Genomic DNA, 25,181 nt, shown 5'->3' with positions numbered 1-25,181 from the left:
ATGTGGAAACATCTTGAGACAAAATAAATAAAATATACAAATTCTCAAGTTTATCTTTGTGTGTACAAACCAGTGTATATAACTGAGTATTTGTACAAATATATGCACATGTTTTGTTTAGTTAAGTTACAACTAATAGTTAGCTAACTCGTATTGATTATTTTAACTTGTTCATCTGTTTCTGACTTCTTTTCTTTTTTGTTGATTTTGTTTTGGAAACTGTTGTGCTGTCAGTCAGTCATTTGTTGGCATTTGTTATTTGTGGTCTCTGTTACTAAGCTAATGTTGAATGGATTTTCTTGGGAGCTGTTTTGAGGCAAGCTAAAGCATGGAATTTTCTCACTCATCCAACAGACTGACAGTGGCAACGTGAGAGTGGTCTGTCGCTAATGCTTGTTAAATAAAAATGAACAATAAAAAATGTTCAATACATGAAAAAGTTGTATAAACTAAGTTTAATATCAGTTGAACATATAAATAAAGTTAACTGGGAAAATCAAATAGGCACGTGGTATTTTTCTTTTGTGGTTCATTCCTCCTGTATTCATTTTTGAGTAATATACAACTTAGCCAACACAACTATCAATAAGCTTTGAGTTTTAAGAGGACCTTGAACGTTTCCTTTCTCTACTATAGAGACACTATTGGCTTGGTCTCCACATATCCCAGAGATGCCATTCATCTTGCTGTTGACTGACTATCAATGGTGGTGCCATAGAACCAGTTTTGGCTGTGATTTATATGAACTATTATCTTCCTGTACCTGGATGCTCTGCTCTGGAAATGGAGCTGAAGATGGGCAATCCTACCCAGTGAGCCTGCCCTGATCTAGATTAGACTGAAACTTCTAAATCTTCCAACACACTGGACAAACCAGAAAAACTGTCTCACTGAATTATAGACCACAATGTCCTTTAGTATCCAAGTTTGAATATTTCTTAATATTTTTTCACCATTAGATGGTTAAAAACAAACAAACAACCCCCCCCCCCCCCCCCCCCCTATAATTATTCGACCTTAAAACGAGAACTGCCAAAGAGGGTATTTTGGACACACCTTCTCATTTAATGGCTTTTCTTTATTTTCATGACTATTTACATTGTAGATTTTCACTGAAGTTATCAAACCTATGAATGAATATGGAATTATGTAAATTATGTAGCAAACAAAAATCATGTTTAACAATTTAGATTCTTCCAAATAGCCGCCCTTTGCTTTGATTACTGCTATTTTGATTACTCTGCGCTCCATCTCATCCCGAACCATCTCCATTCTGTTTAGGTCACGTGACTCTGGAGGCCAGGCCATGGTGCAGCACTCCATCACTCTCCTTCTTGATCAAATAGCCCTTACACAGCCTGGAGGTGTATTTGGGGTCCTTTTACCTGTTGTAAAATAAATGAGGGTCCAACTAAACGCAAACTGGATGGGATGCTGTGGTAGCCATGCTGCTTCAGTGTGCCTCCAATTTTCAATAAATCCCCATCAGTGTCACCAGCAGAGCACCCCCACACCATCACACCTCCTCCTCCATGCTTCACAGTGGGAGCCATGCATGTAGAGACCATCGTTCACCTTGTCTGTGTCGCACAAAGACACAGTGAGAGGAACCAAAGATCTCAAATTTGGACTCAGACCAAAGCACAGATTTCCACAGGTCTAATGTCCATCCTTCTGTTTCTTGGCCCAAACAAATCTCTTCTGCTTGTTGCTTTTCCTTAGTTGTGGTTTCTTAGCATCTGATTGACCATGAAGGCCTGATTCACACAGTCTCCTCTGAACAGCTGATGTAGAGATGTGTCTGCTAGTGGAGCTCTGTGTGGCATCTATCTGGGCTCTAATCTGAGCTGCTGTTAACTTGCAGTTTCTGAGGCTGGTGACTCGGATGAATTTATCCTCAGCAGCAGAGGCGACTCTTGGTCTTCGTTTCCTGGTCCTCATTTGAGACCGTTTCATCGTAGCACTTGACAGTTTTTGTGACTGCACTTGGGGACATATTCAAAGTTTTAGCAATTTTCCGGACTGACTGACCTTCAGTTCTTAAAGTAATGCTGGACTGTTGCTTCTCTTAGCTGATTGGTTCTTGCCATAATATGAATTCTAACAGTTGTCAAATAGGGCTGTCAGCTGTGTACCAGCCTGAGTTCTGCACATCACAACTGATAGTCCCAAACTCATCAAGAAGGCAAGACATTGCACAAATGAACCCTGACAGGCACACCTGTGAAGTGAAAACCATTTCAGGTGACTGCATCATGAAGCTCATTGACAGGAGACCGAGGGTTTGCAGGGTATGTCCAAACTTTTGACAGGTAGTGTATCTTACTTAGATAAAAGATGAGTAATTACTACAGGGCCATGGATGGGATTCTGAGGCAGGGCAGGCCAGAGAGTCCGGAGTGTGGAGAACAAATCAGAGTGAAATTCAGAGCAGAATAGCCAAACTAGACAGTTTTAAGCCTGAGCAGTAAAGCTGAGGTGAAGCTTTAATCTGAGGCGGAGCAGAGTGGGAAGGCTGTAGATCTAGTGATGAAATGATAAACTCTGACTTTCCTATTTTTACAATATTAAAATGTGTTTATTATGTTTTTATAGCCATTTGTGAGGTCAGTTTTAAAATGTAGCCAATCAGGAGTTTCCACTCCACTTCCAACAGTGACCACTTTTTTAACTGTCTTTTTTAGAACAACCAATTAAACTTTAGTGCAACTAGTTAAACTTCAATAATCTGCTTGGCTGAAGTTAAAGAACAACAAATTTCAGCCCCACTGTACCTTCTGCACAATTTCACAGTGGTGTCTAAAAAAATATAAGAAATCCCAGCAGCAAGCAGAAGACAGTGCTACATATGGTTTTACTTTTACATCAAGAGCAACCCAAAACTCCATTATAGTTCATTGATATTATGAATTTCAATGTGTGAAGTGTTGTTAATCTATACCAACGTAAGTGGCAGAGTCTGCTGAACTTTGGTGAATATGCCAAGAGGTTAAAGAAAGTACAAGCTATGAAAATAGCGCCAGATTGTTTGGGTCAATGAAGAGTCTCGTTTCCAAATCAAATTGTCATGGTCTGCCGGGGGCAAGCCGTGTGGAGTTGTAGAAAAGGACCCAAAAGGCAGCAGCTCTGGTGCAGGTGAATATTTATTTACCACTGTGGGTACAAAACAGCACTGGTGGAAAAACAAGAAACCGGAAACCTAAACTGGGTAAGCTAATAACACAAACCAGAAACGAGGATGCAGAGAGGTCCGGGGAAATACATACGGAGAGACGCAGGGAGACCGAGGGGAAACAACACAGGCGAACCAGCGACTACTAAGACAGAAAACACAACTTAAATACACTCAGAAAACACAGGGAGATTACACACAGGTGGGAAACACAGCCGGGAGTGATTAACATGACGAGACTAGGGAGGCAAACTGAAAATACTCACATAAGACGCAGACCTACACAATAAAACAGGAACTTGCACATGAAAGGACACAACTAAGAAACGCGGACTAGATACAGGAACACACGGGCAGAACAGAGTAAACACTAACCAGAGAAAGAACAGAACCACAATCACGAAGAGAAAACACAAAACGCTGGGTCAAAAGGACCCAGGATCATGACACAAATATTATATAAAGCATTATATCACCTGGCTCATGTAATATTTTGTTATATTTTATCTAATTACCTGACTTTATTGCAGTTGGTGATTTTATTTTTGTTATAAACAATAATTTTATTTTACTGTAATGACCAAGACTTACTATCCAAAGCTGAAGGTTAAGAAAAGAAAAAGAAACTGGTGAATGCTGATGGCAGTAATTCAGGTTGAAGACTGAATATAGTCCTAAGTGTGTTTGTGTGTTTGTGTGTGCATCTTCCGGAAGCAGAGAAGGGTGCTCTCTGTCGTGGCAGGAGGTCAGAGCTTTGATGTGGCCGTGACTGGCAACACTCTCTGACTGTTTGAGCCAAACAGACGCAGTCACCCCATGGCCTCTGATCTCTACAAAGAACTGTCCTTACATCCATCCATCCATCCATCCATCCATCCATCCATCTATCTATCTATCTATCTATCTATCTATCTATCTATCTATCTATCTATCTATCTATCTATCTATCTATCTATCTATCTATCTATCTATCTATCTATCTATCTATCTATCTATCTATCTATCTATCTATCTATCTATCTATCTATCTATCTATCTATCTATCTATCTATCTATCTATCTATCTATCTATCTATCTATCTATCTATCTATCTATCTATCTATCTGTATCTGTATCTGTATATGTATATATATATATGTATATATATATATATGTATCTACAGTCCTCAACCATGTGCGCTCACAGACACACACACACACACACACATACCTTGACAGAAATCTGCCCTATCCCTCTCCTCCTAAACTGGCGTCCTTCCAGCTGGTCAGGATGGGAACATTGTGCAGATGGGCACAAAATCACCAATCTGACGGACGCCTCAGGTCTTTTCGTGGACGGGCTCTGCAGTGTAGTGATGTTCATTCTCCTGTCAAACTTCATAGTCCTCTCATCACTCTTCCTCTCCCTACAGCACTCTCTATTCTCTCCTTCCTGTTCATTGTGCCCCTCCTCATGCTCACCTTTACTGTGTCAATTTTCGTGATCCTCTTTCACTTCGATGATAGCTTTTGATTTTTAAAAATTCTTCAAATGCTCCTATTGGTGATCCCTGTTGATGAAATGAATACAAAGCAGATATATGACATTTGAAAGGATTTTTGATCTGATCTGGCTGTCCTTTGAAGCATTATTAGCATATGTCTCCAGGATCTTTACCAATGCCTGTTTTGCTTGATATTTTAATTTTTGTTTGCTTTTAGGGTGGCCTAAATATGTTAAATGGGAACTCTGGTTCTGCTCACCTAATAAAGTTTGATCTTTTATTTATCAGTCAGGGTTTGGAAGCCCTCGAGTCCATCAAAAATCTTTAGGAAACACAAATTCATTTTCCTTCTTGCTTGGTTCTATTTAATTTAATCTTCTTTGCAAGTCTTGCCAGAGTATCTAAACAAAATTCAATAAAAATGAAAATAACGGCTACATAAAAATATAATATACAAAAAGATATGAAAGTAACTGTGTGTGTCTGGCACGCCTCTCTTTCTCTCGCTGTCTATTTAATTCTCTCTAAATGAACTGTGTGTGTGTGTGTGTGTGATACAGGGGGGAAACTCTCACTTGCAGCCCTCAGCTGCAGTGATTGAAAGTAATAAAAGATGAGTCGCTGCTGCAGGCGGGTCATTCAGTGATTATGTGGGAGTGTCTGATTGGAAGTAACAGGCTGCAGTTTAAGGTTAAATCTATGGTACATTTTTATAGCTGTTTGGTGTGTCTTTTATCAATAGAAAAAAAAATTATACTCCGTGGCCTGTAGCATGAAGCTTCCTGTTGGAGTTGTCAGAAACAAGGCTTCCAGAATAAGTCTGTATAATGTGGCTGGAGTATATTAAAAAGAAATCGGAATATGAAACAACAAGCTTTAGCTTCCAAAAACTCAGATAATGCTTAACCTCGAGTTTACATACAGAAGCAAGGTTAGCTAGCAGTTTAACCAAATGCTAAACAATCATAGTTTCAGACACTGGAAGAATATAGCCCTGAAATCAGCTGTTTTGCATTCTAAATATTCTTACACTTGTCCTGTTAGCCTATTGAATATGCAAACAAAGTAAAGATTGTAGAAAATAATCTTGATGCAAACCTAACTCTATGCAATATATATATATATATATATATATATATATATATATATATATATATATATACATATAACATGCTATATTATGCTTAGGTAACATGACTTGTAGAGAAAGCTTAGTGTGGAAGAAGTTAAAGACGAGCTGAAAAGATGAGAGAGAAGAATGAAAATAAACTACAAATGGATGCAGCAAAATGTGTCCATTCAACTGACATGTTAGCTGTTGGGGCTGCTGCACCGTGAACAGTAGTACCAGCAACAAATAGTAAGCAGGCCTCCTGTGCAACGGTGATGAAGAGAAAAGGAAGGGGAAATTTAAATGGTTAAAAAATAGATATAGGGACATGAATGAATGAATGGCTACTTTTATTGTCAAGCCACTGCTAATAACTAAAGTGTAGCTTTTAATTATTGTCACATGCCACAGTGCAACACAGAAATAACCCAACAACAACTGTGCCAACCTGATTAAAACCTGTCCAAACTCTATGAGAGATATACATGTGTATAATATGTGTATGTCTGATATACATAAAGGTAAGTGTCTGTCTGTATATATATTTACATATGTACATACATATATATATATGTATATATATATATATATATATTTACATGTATTTGTATGTACCTCGCCTTTCGCCCTATGTCGCTGGGATAGGCTCCAGCGCCCCCCGCGACCCTGAAAAGGATAAGTGGAAGCGAATGGATTAATGGATGAATGGATGGATGGATATCATCAGTGTAGAAATTACTTTTGTGTTCTAATACAGAGGATTGACACCTTTAGATTTTGAAATTTTGGCATACTCCGGTGGCTCGTGGTTTGATGAAAATTGCAAATTATAAGTGTGAAAGTGGACATTCTTGTATGGTCTCACTCTGAAGGGTAAAATATTGCAATATCAACCCATTAGTAGTGACTGTGGCCTTGTCCAATGAATATATAACCTTCCACAACCAAATCTGAGAAAAATCATGAAAAGGAAGAACCAGTTACCTTTGTCAAAAACTTTTTCTGCATCTAGTTGACATTACTACTCCTTTTGTTTTGCAGCACTGTGACAGGATAATGAGATTGAGTAGCCTAGTATTTAGGCAGAGAAATCCAGTTTGCTCATTATGAATTGTTGAGAGAAATACTTCTTCTAACCTAGATGCAAATGCCGCAACTTTAATGTTGTTGTTAATTGATGACAGAGGCGCGTAACTAGATGGCAAAACAGGGTCTTTAACTGGTTAGTGATAATTTTGTTGCAGCTGCGTTCTGAAGAAATGGTGCCTTGCCATTAGGCATCTGGTTTAATGCGGTATAACTCATTAGTTTAGGTGTGTTTAAGAGATCTGTATCTTTAACTTCAACTTATTTCATTTATTTACAGGGAAATTGTTGAATTTTTCTGTAGTGCGTTTCAGCAGAATATGGTAATAGCTAAAACGGGTATTTCTTGTGGTGATTATGTGAATTGCCCAGTCGGTTGTTATGAGTGATTTTTACCCATCAGCTGTGAAATACCCTTGTAAAAGGGTATTTGTTGTCACCCTGCCAGGTGGGTGGGGTGAGCAGCGTGGACACCCAAGTTTGTGTATGTGACAACTAGAGAACAAAGCAACGTAGGAGTTTGGAATTGATACCGTAGGTGTATCTACTAAAAAATGTCAGACAAGTTTGAATGTGACTGAGCCACCTCCACAGGACAAGACTCAGCTGTCCATCTGCATCTTAAGGATAAAGGACACTCTTTCGAGGATGCCAATGTTCACATTTTGGACAGAGAGGACAGATGGTTTGAAAGAGGAGTGAAAGAAGCATCTATGTCCACTGTGAGCGACCATCTTTGAACAGAGGCGGGGGTTTACGACACCAACTCTCTGCCATCTATAATCTAGTTTTGAGATCCTTCCCAGACGCCTTAACGCCCACTCACATCCTGGGCCATCTGACCTCAGGAATTCGCATGATAAGGTGGGGCCAGTTTTCACAATGAACACACCCGAAACTCTGGCTGATTGGGACCCACACCCAATTTCACACCTTGGCTCAGGCGATTAGAGGATCATCAGGGGGTCCTTTTGTCCCTCTGTGGGGGGTTACTCCCACTAGGTTTATATCTGGGACTCTCCACCATTTGACCTTAGAAGTGAAGAAGCTTCTCGGATGAGAGGTGAAACGTCTTCAAGTAACTTAAAGAAGTCCAGACACTTTTCTTTGCAAGCTCCTTTGACTGAGTTCAACCTCAAGGTCAAAGTCAGAGGTTACATGTTTCTGAAAATCTTGTGAATGTGATAATTTGAGAATAAGACGAAATAGGATTTTCAACTTGATACCATAGGCATATCTACTAGGAGGCTTTTGGTACATCTGACTGCTGCCATTGTTTTTCTATATCTATTTTGGAATTTTTTTGATTTATTATGTTGTAGTTTTGTATTTTGTTATTCTTCTCCATATTTGTTTGGATTTTTTGTGTTTTTTTTCTCTCAGTACTGAATTCCAATTTTTTCCCATTTCTTCTTGTATGTGTGATTTTTCCACTAACTACCACTAAAAGGGAGATTTATTAGTAAAACCATTTGTTCCCATAAAGTTTGCCCACTTTTTTATCATAAATCTGTCAAATTCAGAGTCCATTAAGACGGAGGTATTAAATCACCATGTGTTTTAATAATTGGGAGTATAGGTGTTGGATCACTAACAATAATAGGACAAGGGTTTTTGAATAATAATGTTACTTGTGAGATCTGTTGGAGAAAGTAATTATTGCACTGGAGAATAAAAGTATCATTCAATTCCAACAGTGAAATCATGCATATACTGCTTTATTATTTTGGGATATTGGCAAATGCCTTACATTTACTGATTTATTGGGGCGTTCTATTAAAGGGTGTAAGACAATATTAAAGGAGAAAAAAAAGGATAATCATTACTAGAAACGTATAGATTGACGATTGTAAAAAGATTATCTAAAGTGTCGGCCGGAATTACAGCATATCGACATTTTGAATCTATTAGTGTAGTGTTCAGAGTAAACAATAGCCTTTTTATGAACCAAGATAGAGCCTCCGTTTCATGTAACAAGCTGAAAAGATCTAAATAAGCCTAAAAGATGTGTTCTTTCAGAGGCTCTATCCCATAAGAGGAGTATCTTTGCCTTTTATATTGGAACAGTATCCAGAGTTGTTATTCTTTTTGCCAGTGAACAAATAACACATACATTTAAAGAAGCTAGTGGCTGAATAAGAAGAAATAAAATGTGTGCATATGCAGCATGAAATCCATATGAACCCTATAATTTATAAATATCTGTGATAAAGGTTTTACTTTCATATGAGGAGCAGTTGTTTATGTGTTGTGACTGTCATGGGCTGAACTCTGAGGCGCTGGGCTAAAGCTATAGGTATGTTGACAAAGGATAATCAGGCGTGTGGTGCGAATAACCCTTGTAGTCCAGGAAGCCTATTTACCTTAGTTGGCGAAGCCAAAATCCTGCTTTGTTATACAAGTCTCTGGGCTGAAAACTTTGCAACTCCAGTATGTCCACTCTGTTTAACATTTACATGCTCCCACTGGCACAGATTATAAAGAACAACAAAATAAACTACCACAGCTATGCAGATGACACACAAATATATATCACAATGTCACCAGGAGACCGAGGCCCTGTACAGGCTCTTGGTAAATGCATTGAGGAAATTAATGACTGGTTGTGCCACAATTTTCTCCAGCTAAACAAAAACAAAACTGAGGTAATAGTCTTTGGTGCCAAAGAAAAACGATTACAGGTCACCAGGGGACTTCAATCTATACATCTAAAAACCACAAACCAGGCGAGAAATTTGGGTGTAGTGATGGATGCAGACCTAAACTTAGAAAAACACATTAAGACAATAACAAAATCAGCTTACTATCACCTCAAGAATATTTCAAGGAAAAAAGATCTGATGTCTCAACAGGACCTGGAAAAACTAGTCCATGCATTCATCTTTAGCAGGCTTGATTACTGTAACAGCATCTTTACAGGTCTACCTAAAAAATCAGTCAGACAACTACAGCTCATTCAGAACTCTGCTGCTCGAGTCCTCACTAAGACCAAAAAAGTGGACCACATCAGTCCAGCTCTGAGGTCTTTACACTGGCTGCCTGTCCGTCAGAGGATAGACTTTAAAGTTCTGATGCTGGTCTATAAAGCTCTGAATGGTTTAGGACCAAAATACATCAGTGACCTCCTGACCCAGTATGAACCATCCAGATCCCTCAGGTCATCTGGATCTGGTCTTTTATCAGTTCCCAGAGTCAGAACCAGACACGGAGAAGCTGCATTCAGCTTTTATGCTCCTTATATCTGGAACAAACTCCCAGAAAGCCTCAGATCAGCTGAAACACTCAGTTTATTTAAATCCAGGTTGAAGACTCACCTGTTCTCAGCTGCATTTGAATAAAGCACCAAATCCACACTTTTAAGCTTAAATTTCAAAACTTACATTTAACTACTGATTTTATCTACTGTTCTGATTTTATCTGTTTTGATTTTATATACTGTTTTGTTTGTTTGTTTGTTAATTAGTTTGTTTGTTTGTTTGTTTTAATCAATTTTAAATCATGCTTTTTATTTGTTTTAGTTTCTAATGTCTCTGTAAAGCACTTTGAATCACCTTGTTGTTGAATTGTGCTATACAAATAAACTTGCCTTGCCTTGCCTTGCCTTACACGCAGACACATTGAAGGCTGGGGAACTAAACACACCTAAAGAAAAAGTTAGGATAACAAGACAAGACATAGAAGTACCAAAATAAAACAGGAAGTAGCGATGTGGGGAATCATGTGACAAAGGAAACTCGGCAGCAAGAGGGAGCTTGGAGAGATTCAGAATAACCAAAACAAGAATACCAAAATATAAGTCTAACAACTAACAGAAACAGCAATACAAAAGCAACAACAACAAAGGAGTAAACACAGAATCATTAATAAGATCATAAAGAGAAAATATGGGATGTTGTCAAAACTGGGCTCTCTAACCATCAAACCTAAAAATACAGGTTTGATGTTAATTTTGCAGCAAATTTTTATTTAGTCGTTTTACTTAAAATTTAGACTTCTAAATTCTTTTAGCTTTAGTCATCATAAGATTTTAAGCAGCAGTTTATCCAGCTGACGAAAATATAGAGTGTAAAAAATTTGTTGCGTTTTTACCAGTGAGAGTTGCTCTACATGGTTTACAAAGTGTCTCATTTTCCTTGACATCAAATGGAAAATGTGTCCATATGTTCACTCTTGTCTTCCTATGTGCTGACATTTTGTCTCATTTTCATGAGAAACTGGGAGGATGGGAGATAGTGGTACCATTTCCAAAAAGCACCTCAGTTGTGCACCTCTAACATTACTGCATGCAGATTACTTCTGATTGGACTGCTTCAAAACTCGCCTGGCCTTTCTACACAATGTAATTAGTTCTTATTGGCTCTTGTCACTCCAGGATATTTTCTTTTTGTTTTTATTCACTGACAAAAGTTTCAGCAGATTTCATCACAGTTTTTGTCCTCATGTAAATGTAGGGTAAATGTAGCTTTCTGTGAAATAAATGTAAAGTTTTGACTCTGTTTGTGTAAATAGATTTGTGCTTAAATGTAAATCTGGCTAAAATAAAGTTGACAAAAATGTTATTTCTTTTGTGTTGATATGAAAAGCTCTCAGACGTAATATCTTTGCTCATGACTATTACCTACGTACTACTTGCCTACCTCGTTGTTCACATACAGCGCCAACAGAGTGCATCGCTTATAAGTTAGCTTAAATGTATTCCACCAGTATGACCAGATGAATTGCTTACAGAAATAATGAAGAGCCACACAAAATAATGTTTTTAGCTATTGATCTCTGTCTGTCCAAACGGGGACGTGCCCAGTAGATATCAGTGGGTGGGTTTCAATCACTCAGACTTTCTACAACGAGGATGACGATAGACTGACAGACACTTTATAGCTTCTGAAGGACTCTAAAGGAGACTGTTGGTCTGTGCCATAAATTATGGATAAAGAATGCCTGTGTGTATGTGCGTTGTGTGTTTGTGTATGTGTTTTTGTATAGTGGTGGTGCTGGGGCCGCAGCCTTCCTGGTTGAAATCTGGCCAGCATTGCCATCAACAAGTAACACAAGTCTTCCTGCTTAAAGTTTCAAAGAGAGCCTGTAATTTCCAAGCACACATGAGTCAATGAGAGCTCAGATGTTTATTAATAACATGAATTCACAGATTGTTTCTGAATGCTTATTGTGATCGGATTCAACGAGGGTGCAATGACCAAATGCCAAAACGATCTTCAGATTCCCCTGTGCCTTCAAGCATTAATTCACTTACATGTGTCCTTCTGGACAACTATTAACTTTAATTCAGATAAAAGTGACGTACTCTGGCCTTTGGTGTACACGGCTAGTCTGCTAGTTGGTGATTAACGAACCACTTCCATCTCCAGCACTATGAACTCTGGCCGGGACTTAATTAAAACTCAGCCATTGACCACAATCATAAATTACTTTCCACAACCTGTGACACTTTCAAAATAAAAAGGACTCATTGGTTTCTTGCCAATTAATAATTCACAAATGAAATGGAATGAAAACCTGAGGCAGGGGTACTGTAAGAGTTTGTATCCTGAGTTTTGAAAAAGGCTGACAGCACTGTTGCTGAACAAGAAGGATTACTTGAGCTGGTGGTGACTGCTGGGTGATTGATGACCGTTATCTGCTCTGTTTGTGTTCTGCAGGTAGCTGTTGTCATCACAGTGTCGCTGCACTGCTCCTGCCCAGTCTGATCCTTGACCTGAGCAGCTGATTCCCAGTAGGAGGGAGCAGCCCTGCAACAATATCTCTACTCCATCATCTCTGGCTCTGTTTACATGTGTGTCAGTCTGAGGATGGAGGCCTTTCTCAGCATACCTCCAGTCTGCGCCTCTTATGAAATCATCACTGTTCTCACTAGTGTTTCCTTTATTTTCTTCTTTTTTTTAAATGCAGCAGCTGTTTGCTGTAATCTGAAAGTTAAGTCCCAAATGCAAATTTAGTGATCGCATCAGAGGCACAAGCTGGGCGTTTCCTGTATTAAATGTAACGGGTAATGCTCTGTTTTGCAAACCTTCAGCCACAAACACTAAATCAGATGAAGGAGAAGCTTCAGAGTGACACTGTCTTCAGCTGCTGTATATTGTATGCTTCCTTCCTCGCATTTTTACTGAAATGAACTTCGTATTTATTAGCTTGCAGTGTAATTATTATCATTAATAATCACTATTATATTACAGTGTTTGTTGATATTGGTAAATACTGTTTGAATATATATACCTTCCAAAATAAAAGTCTAAGTTCAGCAGCAAGCGACATGTTATGAGATGAATCTTGCTTATTTATGCATCGTTATATTTATGTTGTAGTCAGTGAAATGTTTGTTTTAATTCCCATGTCATTTTTATCATGACTTTAAGATGGTCTAAAGTTGGCAGGGATGGACGCTGCCCACCTAGAAATAAATTTTGCCCCCACACCTACAGAAAATACAGAGTTCGCATTTTAAACTTCTTTAGCTGCTTTGCAACCCACCTCTCCTCCAGCATCTGACCCCATCATTGGCATATCCATTGTCATACTGTGATGCTGCCCTGTGCTGTTTTGCTGCTCCGATTTTTCATTTATCCACATAGAGGGGTGAGGAGGTCCCTGTACAGCCTGTATCAGTTACTGTAATTGATTTAAAAACACTCTCTATTTCTTTGAAATGTGTCTATACTTTCTTCTAGGGTCTTTAACTTACAATATAAATCAGAATCAGAATCAGAATACTTTATTGATCCCTGGGGGAAATTATTTTTGTTACAGTGCTCCATTTTAAACCAACATTAAGACAAGACAGACAATACGCTAACTAAGAATAGTACAATATATACATATATATACATACATACATACATAAGTCACTTATAAATAAATAGTTGGAAAAGAAACATGTGTAGCTGTAGCAGCAAACAGTGTGTTAAGTGGATGCGTTGTACAGGGAGCCACAGGCAGGAATGATTTCCTGTGTCGTTCAGTGGTGCTTTTCGGTAATCTCAGTCTCTCACTGAACGAGCTCCTGTGACTGACCAGCATGTCATGGAGTGGGTGGGAGGTGTTATCCAACATTGTCTTTATCTTGGACAGCATCCGCCTCTCCGACACCACCTTGAGGGAGTTCAGCTCCATCTCCACAACATTGCTGGCCTTACGGATCAGTTTATTAAGTCTGTTGGCATCTGCGACCCTCAGCCTGCTCCCCCAGCATGCAACAGCATAGAGGATCGCACTGGCCACAACAGACTCATAGAAAAAGTCACCTCGAGGTGACTTTTGTTGTGATTGGGTGCTTTAAAAATAAAATGTGATTAAATTATCTCCTAGGAGCTGCTGTTACAAAATAGTACTTTCATGTGTTTTTCATTAACAGGGCATCTATTGATGCATTTTTGACAGAGTCACTGATGCAGCTGGTTTAAAAACAAGGTGTCCTTTGGTGCCCAGTGTTGAGGCATAAGTGAGCTGGATCTGTCACTCCCAACTTGTCATTTTGTAATTACTTAGATTACTATTGTAAAGAGCATTTTTTACTTTAATGAACTTTATGACAATATACTATAATTATTTTTGCTTATCTCATACACACCTGTTTCTGTGGTAAATTATTTGATAAACAAATTCATCGTGAAATTCAACCTTAAACCAAATTATCATCCAAACAGTGGCAGGAACAGGAGTAGAGTAACTCACAAGTGTTTGGTTTCCAGCAAGAGGTAATCATCAGCAGTCAGGCAGTTTCCCTCTTGTCTTCATGGGCCTACATTCCTAGCAAGATGTTTAAGATTTAAGACAGTAATAGGCTTAATTTGATCTGTAAGAGAAGTGATTATGCTGTGTGTTAGTTTCTCCCAGCCCCGTGTTGTCTCCTAAGGTTTTCTAGAGATAAGCAAGATGTCAGGTTGCCCTGCAGGGTCAGGTCTTCCACAGTTTGTCATCTTTTACTTAACCCCTTTGCTGTAAAAAGCTTTTCTTTTGGATTTGTCCGTCATCATTGATCTCTCTCTCTCTCTCTCTTTGGATTATCTGGCTTTGAATTTCCCAACACACTTCAATCAGTAATAATTTCGTCAAACTACACTGACTCACCAATAAGGAAGCTTTTCATTTTTAATAGAGTTTTCAACAAAGAGAAGAAACAAAGAGAAGAAACATGCAGGGGGGAAGCTTGTCATTGTTGTTTTGTCTCAGGCATAATGTAACATGAAATTCATTTTCTTTTTGTCTGTTGTTGTTGAGAAAGGCCAGAGGAAAGTTTCTTTAAAAGGTTACATTCTGCAGCATTTTTCTACTTACTGAATATGTAGCAATAATAACAAGGAAAGAGCATTTCCAGAACCTTTTCAAACATTTGAAAAAGCAACAAAAGTCAGGTTTTTCCTTACCTGGAGGCTCTCTATCTAGATTTAATTCTGTGCAGGCTGTTGGACAAACTTAACCCGGTTTCGCTCACAGCGGTTTACTGTCTGATAGCCTGCTGCCTCTGTAAATACAGCATGAACAAGGGGGATAAATCTCCCAGGTAATGCAGGCTGAGGGGAATTTCAATCCAAGGTGGAGCAGTTATCACTCCTGGCCAATGTCTGGAATGTTAACGAAGGTTTATTTGAGGTTAAAACCCGAAGCAAGAATGTGTTCGTACAGAAGAGGCCAGGTTCTTCCAATTACAAGACTATGTTGTTATCAAAAGAGGTTTAATGAAAGTAAAGCCGTCTGCTAGAAAGATCTTCAATTAATTCAAGTTATTTTTCAATCCTTTTTATGTATTTCCAGTGTTAGGAGACAGTGGACGCTAATTGTGATAAACATTTTTCTGTGTTTGGCAAAACAATATTAAAAGCCCATACAAGTGGTTTTGTAATAACTATTTGTGAGTACAACATGAATTAACACTCATGCAACCCTACAGGATATCATTGATAGTCGATGAACTTACTGTACCCCTTAATGGCCTATTTTCTGTTCCAATGGTGGATGCTCAAGTCGGTTTTATCTATAGGCTGTGAAATATCCAAAGGTGCTTTATATTGTAAGCTGAAGACCCCAAAATAATACAAAGAAAACCTAAGACTCAGATGACCTGATCACCTGAAAGCTGAAGGTGCTACCACGCATTCTACTTTTGAAAATTCTAGTAATCACACGCAACACAGAAGTCTAATATTGAAGTCCTCTGAAGGTAAGATGGGTCCTGATTATTGATGATCTTGTATGTGAGGTGAAGGATTTTGAATTTGATTCTAGTTTTAACAATTAGCCAATGAAGACAAACAGAAAAGAGAAGAAGACCATGGAAGACATATCCTCTCTCTTTCTAGTCTCTGAAAGAGAGAGCCTGAGCGAAGCATCTAAATTATGAACAGAATTGGTCCTAGTATGGAACCATGTGGAGCTCCATAATTAGCCTTGCATGAAGAAGACTCCACATGAACAAACTGGAGTCTGTTAGATAGATATGTTTCCTTTAATACGTGTAGCATACTCTAATCTCTGTAGTAAAATATTTTTTCCGGAATAATTATTTGTGAAAAAAGGTACACTACTAGTTAAAGTATAAGGAATACTAGGCAGTCTGGCTACAATGATGAAGAAAAACCTGGGATTGTTGTTGATTTCTTCAGTTAATGTAAATTTAGTATAGAAATAGGGAAATTTTGGCAAGCGATGAACATGGCAAAAAATTTCAAATAAGGAGTTCAGCATATGTGCAAGCAGTCCCCTTTTTCTCCTCTAATATAGACATCTCAGATCTATAACTCTTGCTGTTAAAACTTCTCTTTTTTTGTTTTTCAGTCCCTGGCCCAGTGGGCTGAGCATTTTAACAATGAAACAGCAGGGATGGATTTGCAATTGGAGCCAGCCATTACAGGAATTACTTCATTTTTTTCAATTCCACATGTTAGCCACTTGGTTTTATACCTATAGCACTCCCTTCCACATGACTCGAGATTAACTGGGTGGGGTGGCTGTAGCTTAGGTGGCAGAGCAGGTCAGCCACTAATCAGAAGGTCGGTGGTTCGATCCCAGGCTGCCTCCTGGCTGCATGCCAAATATCCTTGGGCAAGATACTAACCCCGTGTTTGCCTACTGGTGGTGGTCAGAGGGCCCGGTGGCCTCGCCTCTGTCAGTGCGCCCCAGGGCAGCTGTGGCTACAATGTAGCTTGCCATCGCCAGTGTGTGAATGGGTGAATGACTGAATGTAGTGTGAAGCGCTTTGGGGTCCTTAGGGACTAGAAAAGTGCTATACAAATGCAGGCCATTTACCATTTACCATAACTGCAACACCACGGAATACAACAAAATACCAGTATGTGATGAACTTGGAATAAAAATGTGTTTTTCAAGCATTGTGCACTGTGCTGTTTAAACCAAAGGACATTTAGAGCTCTGTGGTTTTCTTATTGTTAAAAAAAGTCCCATGAAAAGCCCAACAAAAGTGTTCTAAAATAGATAGTGATCCTTTCATACTGTACTGTTTTTGTGTAGAGGTCATCCTGAGTGAAACATCTTTTATACTCACAACTCTAACTGAAGTACTCGTTTTAAGCCAAGGAAGAATGGCTGTACTAATTTACTCTTCCTGTTTTATACTTCATGAATCTTAATCATCCAAAACCTGCCTGAATGACTTCTGGGTCTTCCTGGCTGAAGGCGACACTCTGGTCTTTTATCCTGTCTGTGTCTGTCTGAAATAACTGCAGTGTTTCTGTGATGTAGGCTCATATTAAAAAGAGCAAACTAAAACTAGATTCCCTTATTTAATAAAAACAGCAAAGCTGTACATAACTAGGTTTTGCCACTACATATACTTGTTTTTGTGTGTGTGTTTTTCTTAATAATTCCCATTGTTAAGTGATGAGAAGATTCAGTTGTGTCTGGATGTGATTGATTAAATTCAAATCAATTTATTTATACAGCGCCAAATCACAACAACAGTTGCCTCAAGGTGCTTTATATTGTACAGTAGATCCTACAATAATAAATACAGAGAAAAACCCAACAATCATATGACCCCCTATGAGCAAGCACTTTGGTGAGAGTGGGAAGGAAAAACTCCCTTTTAACAGGAATAATCCTCCATCAGAACCAGGCTCAGGCAGCGGTGGCCATCTGCCGTGGCCATTTGGGGGAAAAGAGAGAAGTAACACTAGATTCTGTTATTAAATAATAAAAACAGCAAAACAGTACATACTGGGTTTTACTACAACATACTTGTTTTTGTTTGTTTGTTTTTTCTTTAAAACTTCTGCATAATCTCTTTTGGCTTCCTTCACCTGCCTTTTAATCCATGATTGTTCTGACTAGCTGCCTCTCCAAATAGAAGGTTTCAACAACAGGTGAGTGGAGCTTCTGTACGCTCAGTTTTGGTAATCTCAGTTTTTGGATGTAGTTAGCATTGGGCACTCAACACTGTAAATGTGACCAAAAAAAAACATCTCTGGGTTTCCTGAACGGCGTAGACCAAGAGGTTCATCTTCAGGTTAATACTTCTGAGACATTTCCCTGCTCCCTTTTTCAAATCACCTCATTTTGACTGAGAGCTAATATGTTAGACTGAGGGAGTTGAGGTTGACACCTTGGATGAAAATAATTTCCATTCCCACGTCATTATATTGTGATAGCACTGCACTAATAAACACTGGAAGAGTAATCTTCCAATGTAGGAGAGAAACAAAATATCCTGGAAGAGGTGTGTTAAAACTGCGTAGCTTATAAGAGAGAAATTTCATTAACTGTCTTGAAAAAATAATATTAATTCATAAGAACAGCAACTTACTATTTGCTTTCAAATGAGTGCTCTTTTGAGTGAAGCTAAAACAGTTTTACTCAAACTGATAAACATTAAAAGCATAAGATATAATTTACACATGTTCTGTTGATGAAGTTGGTATTTCTAATTAATTAAATGTTCCTTCTGAGCCAAACTTTTCTCTTTGTTAACTTCCACTTTCCGCTGCTCTTTTTAAAGAAAGCAGAAGAAAAGTAGAAGTTGGGCTATCTGGTGCGAGGTTGGCAGGCTGGAATCACAGTGGCAAAACTGCTGCTAATTTCTTACTTCCCTTTCCATATTTAAACTAGTGTTCAAACAGCGGTTTAAATAGCTGCAGTAGTACATCATTAGTTCCTTTCTAGGCTCAGCGTGCAGAGCTGTAGGAGAGGGAGATAAATCAACATTTTATAGCTCCTAGGGGCACTGAGGATCAGACTGAGCTCTGCAGCGAGAAATTAAAGGCTTCTTAATGGGCCGCACAGCTGAAATGTATTACTGTATCTGGGAGCATGATGACTTCCTTGTATATTCTCATATGGACAAATAAAAGCCCTGTGTGACCACTGTAACACCCTCAGACTCACCATTTGGTCTCAATAAGCTATAGTATAGTGGACAACAGTCTATTTTTAAGAGGCAGATGCTGAAATGTGTTAGGTTATAAAGAATAGCTAGAGGTCTTATTTTGTTTGAAGCAATCCTGCTTTTTGACAAAGTGAAACAAATGAGAAACTTAAAAGGTTGCATGTACTGTACACTCAAATGAAAACGTAAACATAGCACAAATAATATAGAGCTTTTCTACACTACCTGAGCACTCAAAGGTCTTTATACAATATGCCTCCATCTGTTCACACAAGCACTTTAAGTACTTTCTATCTAGATGTTGCATTCACACCACCACAACTTGGGGTCAGTATCTTGACCAAGGATATTTGGCATGCAGACTACAGGAGCCAAAGTTCGAACCACCAACCCTCCAGTTAGCAGATGACCTTCTCTACAGCTATCCCACCACAGACTAATGTAGACTTAATTCTTCAAAGAGAGGCTCCAGACAGCTGCAGCAGCAGGTGAACCAACTGTCAATTAATGACCCCTCAGCTGCTGTGAAAGGCTTCTAATCCTGTTAGTAATTTTAAAAGTTCATCACAAAAAGATAAAGTGCTCCATCCACTTTTTAAAGAGGCAGAATTCAATCTTTGAAATATTTTCATGGTAATGTGCTTCACAGTGTGATTCAGCACATTAAGACAACATTTGCCGTATTTCTCAGTACAACTGAAATCAGCAGTACTGACTCTCTCTGGACAGTTGAAATCTTTTTGTTACTTAAGGCACCATTCCTCCCTCTCTTCCTCTCATTTGTTGTGTGTGTGGGTTTCAGATGACTTTACCCTGTCTCCTTCTGAAACAGACCAGGTGAACTATAATGCACAACTATACTATACTACATACAGAGTTACTTTACACACTTTCCAGCATTATGTGGGAGATCTGTGCTGCTTTCCTTACTGGGAAAAACTGGGCTGCTCTAGAAGCTAGGTGGAAGCATGGCATGGGGCAGAGCTGAAGATCCTGCAGTGTCATGCTCCATTGGGTCTCTGATCAGACACATTTAGCAATTATATGTATTTTGAAAAGTGAAAGTGGAAGTAAAAGATCTACCCTCTACCACTTTATGTTCAAATCTATGTGTTTCCTACCTGTGGACAAAGCAGGGTTAAACTGAAAGTTGTTATGAAGGAAGTCCAAGGTATCAGAGAAAAAATGACAAAAAGCTTTTTGTAGTTTTATTTAGTTACACTATTTATTTAGAGACTGGATGATGAATGAAGAACAGATATTTTTGCAGAGAAAGTGCTGAATGTTTCCTTTCTGGCGAAAACTGCCACAGCCAAAGCCAATAAGTTGGACTCTTGGGCCACTTAATTGAAATTTCATGAGGACATGTGAGGCAGCTGAAGTCCCTGTGCATAACTTGGCTACAGCCAAGACCTACCCTCAGGATGATCTGAGAAAGAGATACAGGAGTCTATGGAACAAGGGAGTTTCCTACATTGGCTTCACTTTCTTCTCAGAACCCTCCTATAGTGTGACAGTACTTCTGGAGATCCATACTAAAAACTGGTCTTTCCACGACTCGCAACTCACTGTCCAGAAAGTACCCTGAGTAGACAGTCCAACTTCTCCTTGTAGATCTCCAAACTTCAGCATTGAGGTTCATAGATTACAAGGTGCACCTTCTGATGGTAAAACATAGAAACCAGGGGATATACGAGCTGCTTCGCAAGTGACTTTTCATGAGGGTTCAGATGTGAGCACTTTTAAATTTCAAAGACTGCCTTAGCAAAATAGAAAAATACTCACCAGTTTTTAAACCTTGTATCCTCCGAGGAGATGTGCTTAATGGCCAACTGCAAGAAAACAAACACAGGTGGTTTAGCTGCTACTTTCAAAGAGATCTGTAATGTGTGTGAGCATGTGCCTTTTTTTTTTCTTTTTCTTTTTTTTTTTGCCTGTCCCATTTGGTTCTTTAGCCATCAGAATTGTTGTCTGAAGACCAACAAGGAGACCCAATGGATTTATTTTGCCAAATGGATCATTGTGGCATTGCCGTATTGGTCCATTTGATCGACCTTTGTTTTTATTATTTATTTTATTTTATTTTCAGTTGTTATAGACGGGACAGACATGAGTGAGGGATAGGAAAGGGAGAAAGAAAGAGGAAGGAAAAGAAAAACAGAAGGGGAGAGGGACAGTGAGAAAGGGGGGGAGAAAAAAAATCTCCTGGATCCTGGTGTGAGTATGTGCTTATAAGACCTACTGGCCAAAACTTCCTCTCAAAGAAGCTAACGTGCAACAAACCTCCTACACCGATGGGATCAAGAAGAGGAGACGCGTCCTCGAAGTTGTCTAAAAATACATACACAACTTGTGTGTAACTTTACATTTCTCTTTACAATCCTATCTAGTCCTTGGTTTTAACACGCTCAGTGTTCAATATGTGTAATACTGCTTCTGTGCATGGTTACTCACCTTGCACAGAAGCAGTATTACACATTTAGTTTCAAACCATCAGCTTATCACCAGGCCTTTCTCTATCATTCTGACTGAATCCTTTACTGTCAGCTCGACGAGGTTCCTGTACCTTGCTATCTTGCTGAAATTCTCTGCTGCATCACCAGCTCTTTTCTTTCTCACATTAAGATGGTGTGGGGAGTCAGAGGACTCCTCTCTTTGACTCAATATCTTGTTATTCTCTATAAAATTAGAAAACATTTGTAGTTATTGTGTCAAACACCATGACCACTTGAAGTATGGTTTTGTACTGAGATTGATGAGTCATATCAACCCACACCGTGGTCAAGTGAAGAGTGAATGAGTTTACATGAGAACAAGTTTATAAGCCTGGGAATACACTGGGTGCCAGGGCCAACCATAAGAACTCAAGACAAAGTTTAATTCCACCAGACACACGTGAATATGTGCAAAGGGTTTGTCAACTAAACCCAGAGTGAACTTTCCATCTGCTCATACAAACAGCAGAATCAATCCGGTTGTTCAGTGATGACACGATGAATCCTACTTCCGGACCTAAAGTAGTCTGCGTTTAATATGGCTTCTGTGTTGTTAACATGTTTAATGTTATGTATTTTCTTCTATTTGATCTCAAAAAGCTCCTAAAACAGTCAGTGATCACTGTTGACCTCCCTCGGCTTTTACCGCTAGTCATTTATTTAAGCTCAGTTTTTAAAACCTTAGGATGTAACTACAGCCCAGCCCATGCAGCAGTATATGAATGACTAACCGCAATTACATTTGTTCCTGACCACCAAGAACACTCACGTTAACTTTTATCGAGTGGAAAAAAAGTTAGCTTGTTTATACTATGCTAACATAGCTGTGTCGCTAGCGGTCACGTAGCACATCATTATATACCAGCTAGCCAAACTTCAGTAACCCTACAAACGTCACTGCTGTTTAGTTTTCTGTCTTCATTTATGTTGGAAGTGATAACAGAGCTGTACGTTTTAATTTGTTTCCAAAACCCTGCAGTCAGGACATGCTATATTGTATTTAGATAGAAGCTAGCGAGCTAACTTCCTGCTAACTTCTAACTCCGTTAAATGTCATAAATTCCGTTTTCGTGGATGCCTGGATGTTAAACTCAATTGTTACACCTGGTAGAGCAGAACGCTGATCATTTTATTAAAGATGAAAGACTTTAGACAGTTTTTCAACTCTCAGTAATGCCACAGTGATCGTTTGATATATGGACCTGCAGCGGAGTTTAGGTCCAGATACGGCTAGTGACGTCAGACTGAACAACCGGATATTAAATATCAAATGAAAAGCATTGTCGAGGCTTTGCCAAGAAGCACTAAATTTAGGGGGTAGTAAGATGAATAAAATAAGCACCTCCTTGTGAAAATTTACAGGACCTTACAAAAATGATGTTTCAAACACGATTAAAAAATACAAATGCCTCCAAATGCTGGAAAAACAAATGTCTGTATTAAATCACTCAGTTACTGAGTGAAGACTTTTGCATTCATATGATAGTTTTAGGATATAAAAAATAAATTAACCTGCCTGTCAAAGCAGTCATGCCCCCAACTGGAACTTTAATAGAATTCAAAGTGATGAAGTCTACAAAATATTATCCCCATAAGGTTGTAATGAAGGGTGGAAACAGCTACATAGAACAAAACCATTTTTGAGACAGGTTGTAATCATTTTAATTTCAGTGCTCAGGTTGGGCGTTTCAACATTTTAATCTTTTGGGGTTTTACTCAGTATTAAATCCACTATCTGGTCAGTTTGGAGGCTGTTTTTAACTTCAGTGGCACATCACAGTGTTCCCTTGCTATAACGCGGTTCAACTTTCGTTGCCTCGCTGTTTCGCGGATTTTAGTGTGCAATTTTGCATGCTTTTTTTGCTTTTTGTTTTTACAGCGCATTGTGTTCTGCAGCCTAAATGGCTGTAGACCATTGTCAGTCGATCTTGTGCTGTGTCTCCTGTACAGTACAGCAGGATGCGTCCAGCTTGTCAAATTTTGATAAATCTTCGATCGCTAGCAGTGTGACTCTGAGGTGCTGTACTGTATTTGTAAGTTTTCTCCCAGACAAACACAACGATGTCAACAAAACGTTTTGCACCATCAAAGGCACCTGCGGTAGCACCCAAAAAGCAGAGGAAGATGCTAACCATAGCACAAAAAGTTGGACATCTGGACATGCTAAAGGAAGGTAGAAGTTACCGTATCTTTTGGACCATAAGGCGCACCGGATTATGGGGCGCATTAAGCGAAACAAAACAGTCAGATAAGTCAAACTTTACTCAACTTATTCTTCTTGCTTCCTCCACTTCCGTACCATTGATTCATTAATGTTGAATTCTCTGGCAGCTGCTCTATTCCCATGTTCTGGACCTGAAAACAGGGTTTGATCTTTGGTTTCATTCTGTAATACTGGACTTATTTTTCTAGAAAGGTTTCAACTTTGGGAGTGTTTAAACAAGAGAGAAAAGTGTGAAAATGTTCATACCTGTCTGAGAAAAGTGTATAAAGTGTGTAGTGAGGGGTTTTACAGTCTTAAAGCATCTCAATTCAAATTCAAATTCAAATTTTTTTATTTGTCACGTACACAGTCATACACAGTACGATATGTAGTGAAATGCTTGGACAACTGCTCGTGACCTAAAGAAAACAAAAAAAGGAAAAGGCTATGAATAAGAAAGGAAATAAATATGAAAAATTAAAAAGGGTAAATTTAACTAGGAAGGAATAAAATATAAATTAAGGTTAAAAATGAAATAATTGTACAACACAAATTAGAATGAAGGGTAAATTTAACTGGGAAGAATAAGATAAAGATAAATATATAAATTAAAGTTGAAAATAAAATAACTGTACAACAAAATACACAATACACAATATAGAACTATATAAGAATGTATGAAGAAATCTAAATATAAATAAATATATACACAATAACAGCAGCTGTACAAGTATTAACCGGAAATGAAGAATATAGTGACCAGTGTTGTGCAAAACCAAAGTCCAGAAAGTCCAGTGTGTGTGTAAGAACCATATGTGTGGGTCAGTACTGTGTGGTGGTGTGATTGAGAGACCGTATCGCCTGCGGGAAGAAGCTCCTCCTCAGTCTCTCTGTGTTGGTCTTCAGGGAGCGGAATCGCTTTCCTGACCTCAACAGAGAGAACAGTCTGTTGTTGGGATGGCTGAGGTCCTTCACGATCTTCCTGGCCTTGGTCCAGCACCGCCTGCTGTAGATTGAGTGCAGGTCAGGGAGCTCGGAGCGGATGGTGCGCTCAGCTGATCGCACAACCCTCTGTAGAGCTCGTCTGTCCTGCATGGTGCTGTTCCCGAACCAGGTTAAGATGTTTCCCGCCAGGATGCTCTCTATGGTGCACGAGTAAAAGTTCCTGAGCACCTTGGAGGGCAGTTGGAAGTCTCTCAAGCGTCTGAGGTGGTAGAGACGCTGTCGGGCCTTTTTCACCACGGTGTTGATGTGACAGGACCATGACAGGTCCTGCGTGA

The 25,181-nt window shown here is 38.9% G+C and overlaps 1 protein-coding gene across 3 annotated transcripts in view; it reads left to right on the top strand.

Moving 5' to 3' along the window:
• tsnare1 (T-SNARE Domain Containing 1) overlaps window positions 1-25,181 on the top strand; it is a 314,760-nt gene that overhangs the window by 250,216 nt on the left and 39,363 nt on the right. For 2 of the 3 annotated variants that reach the window (XM_085290558.1, XM_085290555.1), the window contains one exon: window positions 12,512-13,121. The exons of the other annotated variant lie outside the window; for it this stretch is intronic. In XM_085290558.1, coding sequence (XP_085146684.1) covers window positions 12,512-12,559 — 48 coding nt within the window. In that variant the 3' untranslated portion in view covers window positions 12,560-13,121. Of the gene's footprint in view, window positions 1-12,511; window positions 13,122-25,181 lie in introns of those variants that run through there. 3 annotated transcript variants of the gene reach the window in all.

This window comes from Mchenga conophoros, linkage group LG11 (assembly GCF_057382185.1).
Source record: "Mchenga conophoros isolate Kocher_MC1m ecotype Shallow Benthic linkage group LG11, M_conophoros_male_GT1.1, whole genome shotgun sequence".
Taxonomy (NCBI): domain Eukaryota; kingdom Metazoa; phylum Chordata; class Actinopteri; order Cichliformes; family Cichlidae; genus Mchenga; species Mchenga conophoros.
The sequence above is the reverse complement of the archived record's forward strand: the minus strand, read 5'-3'. Positions and strand labels throughout refer to the sequence as shown.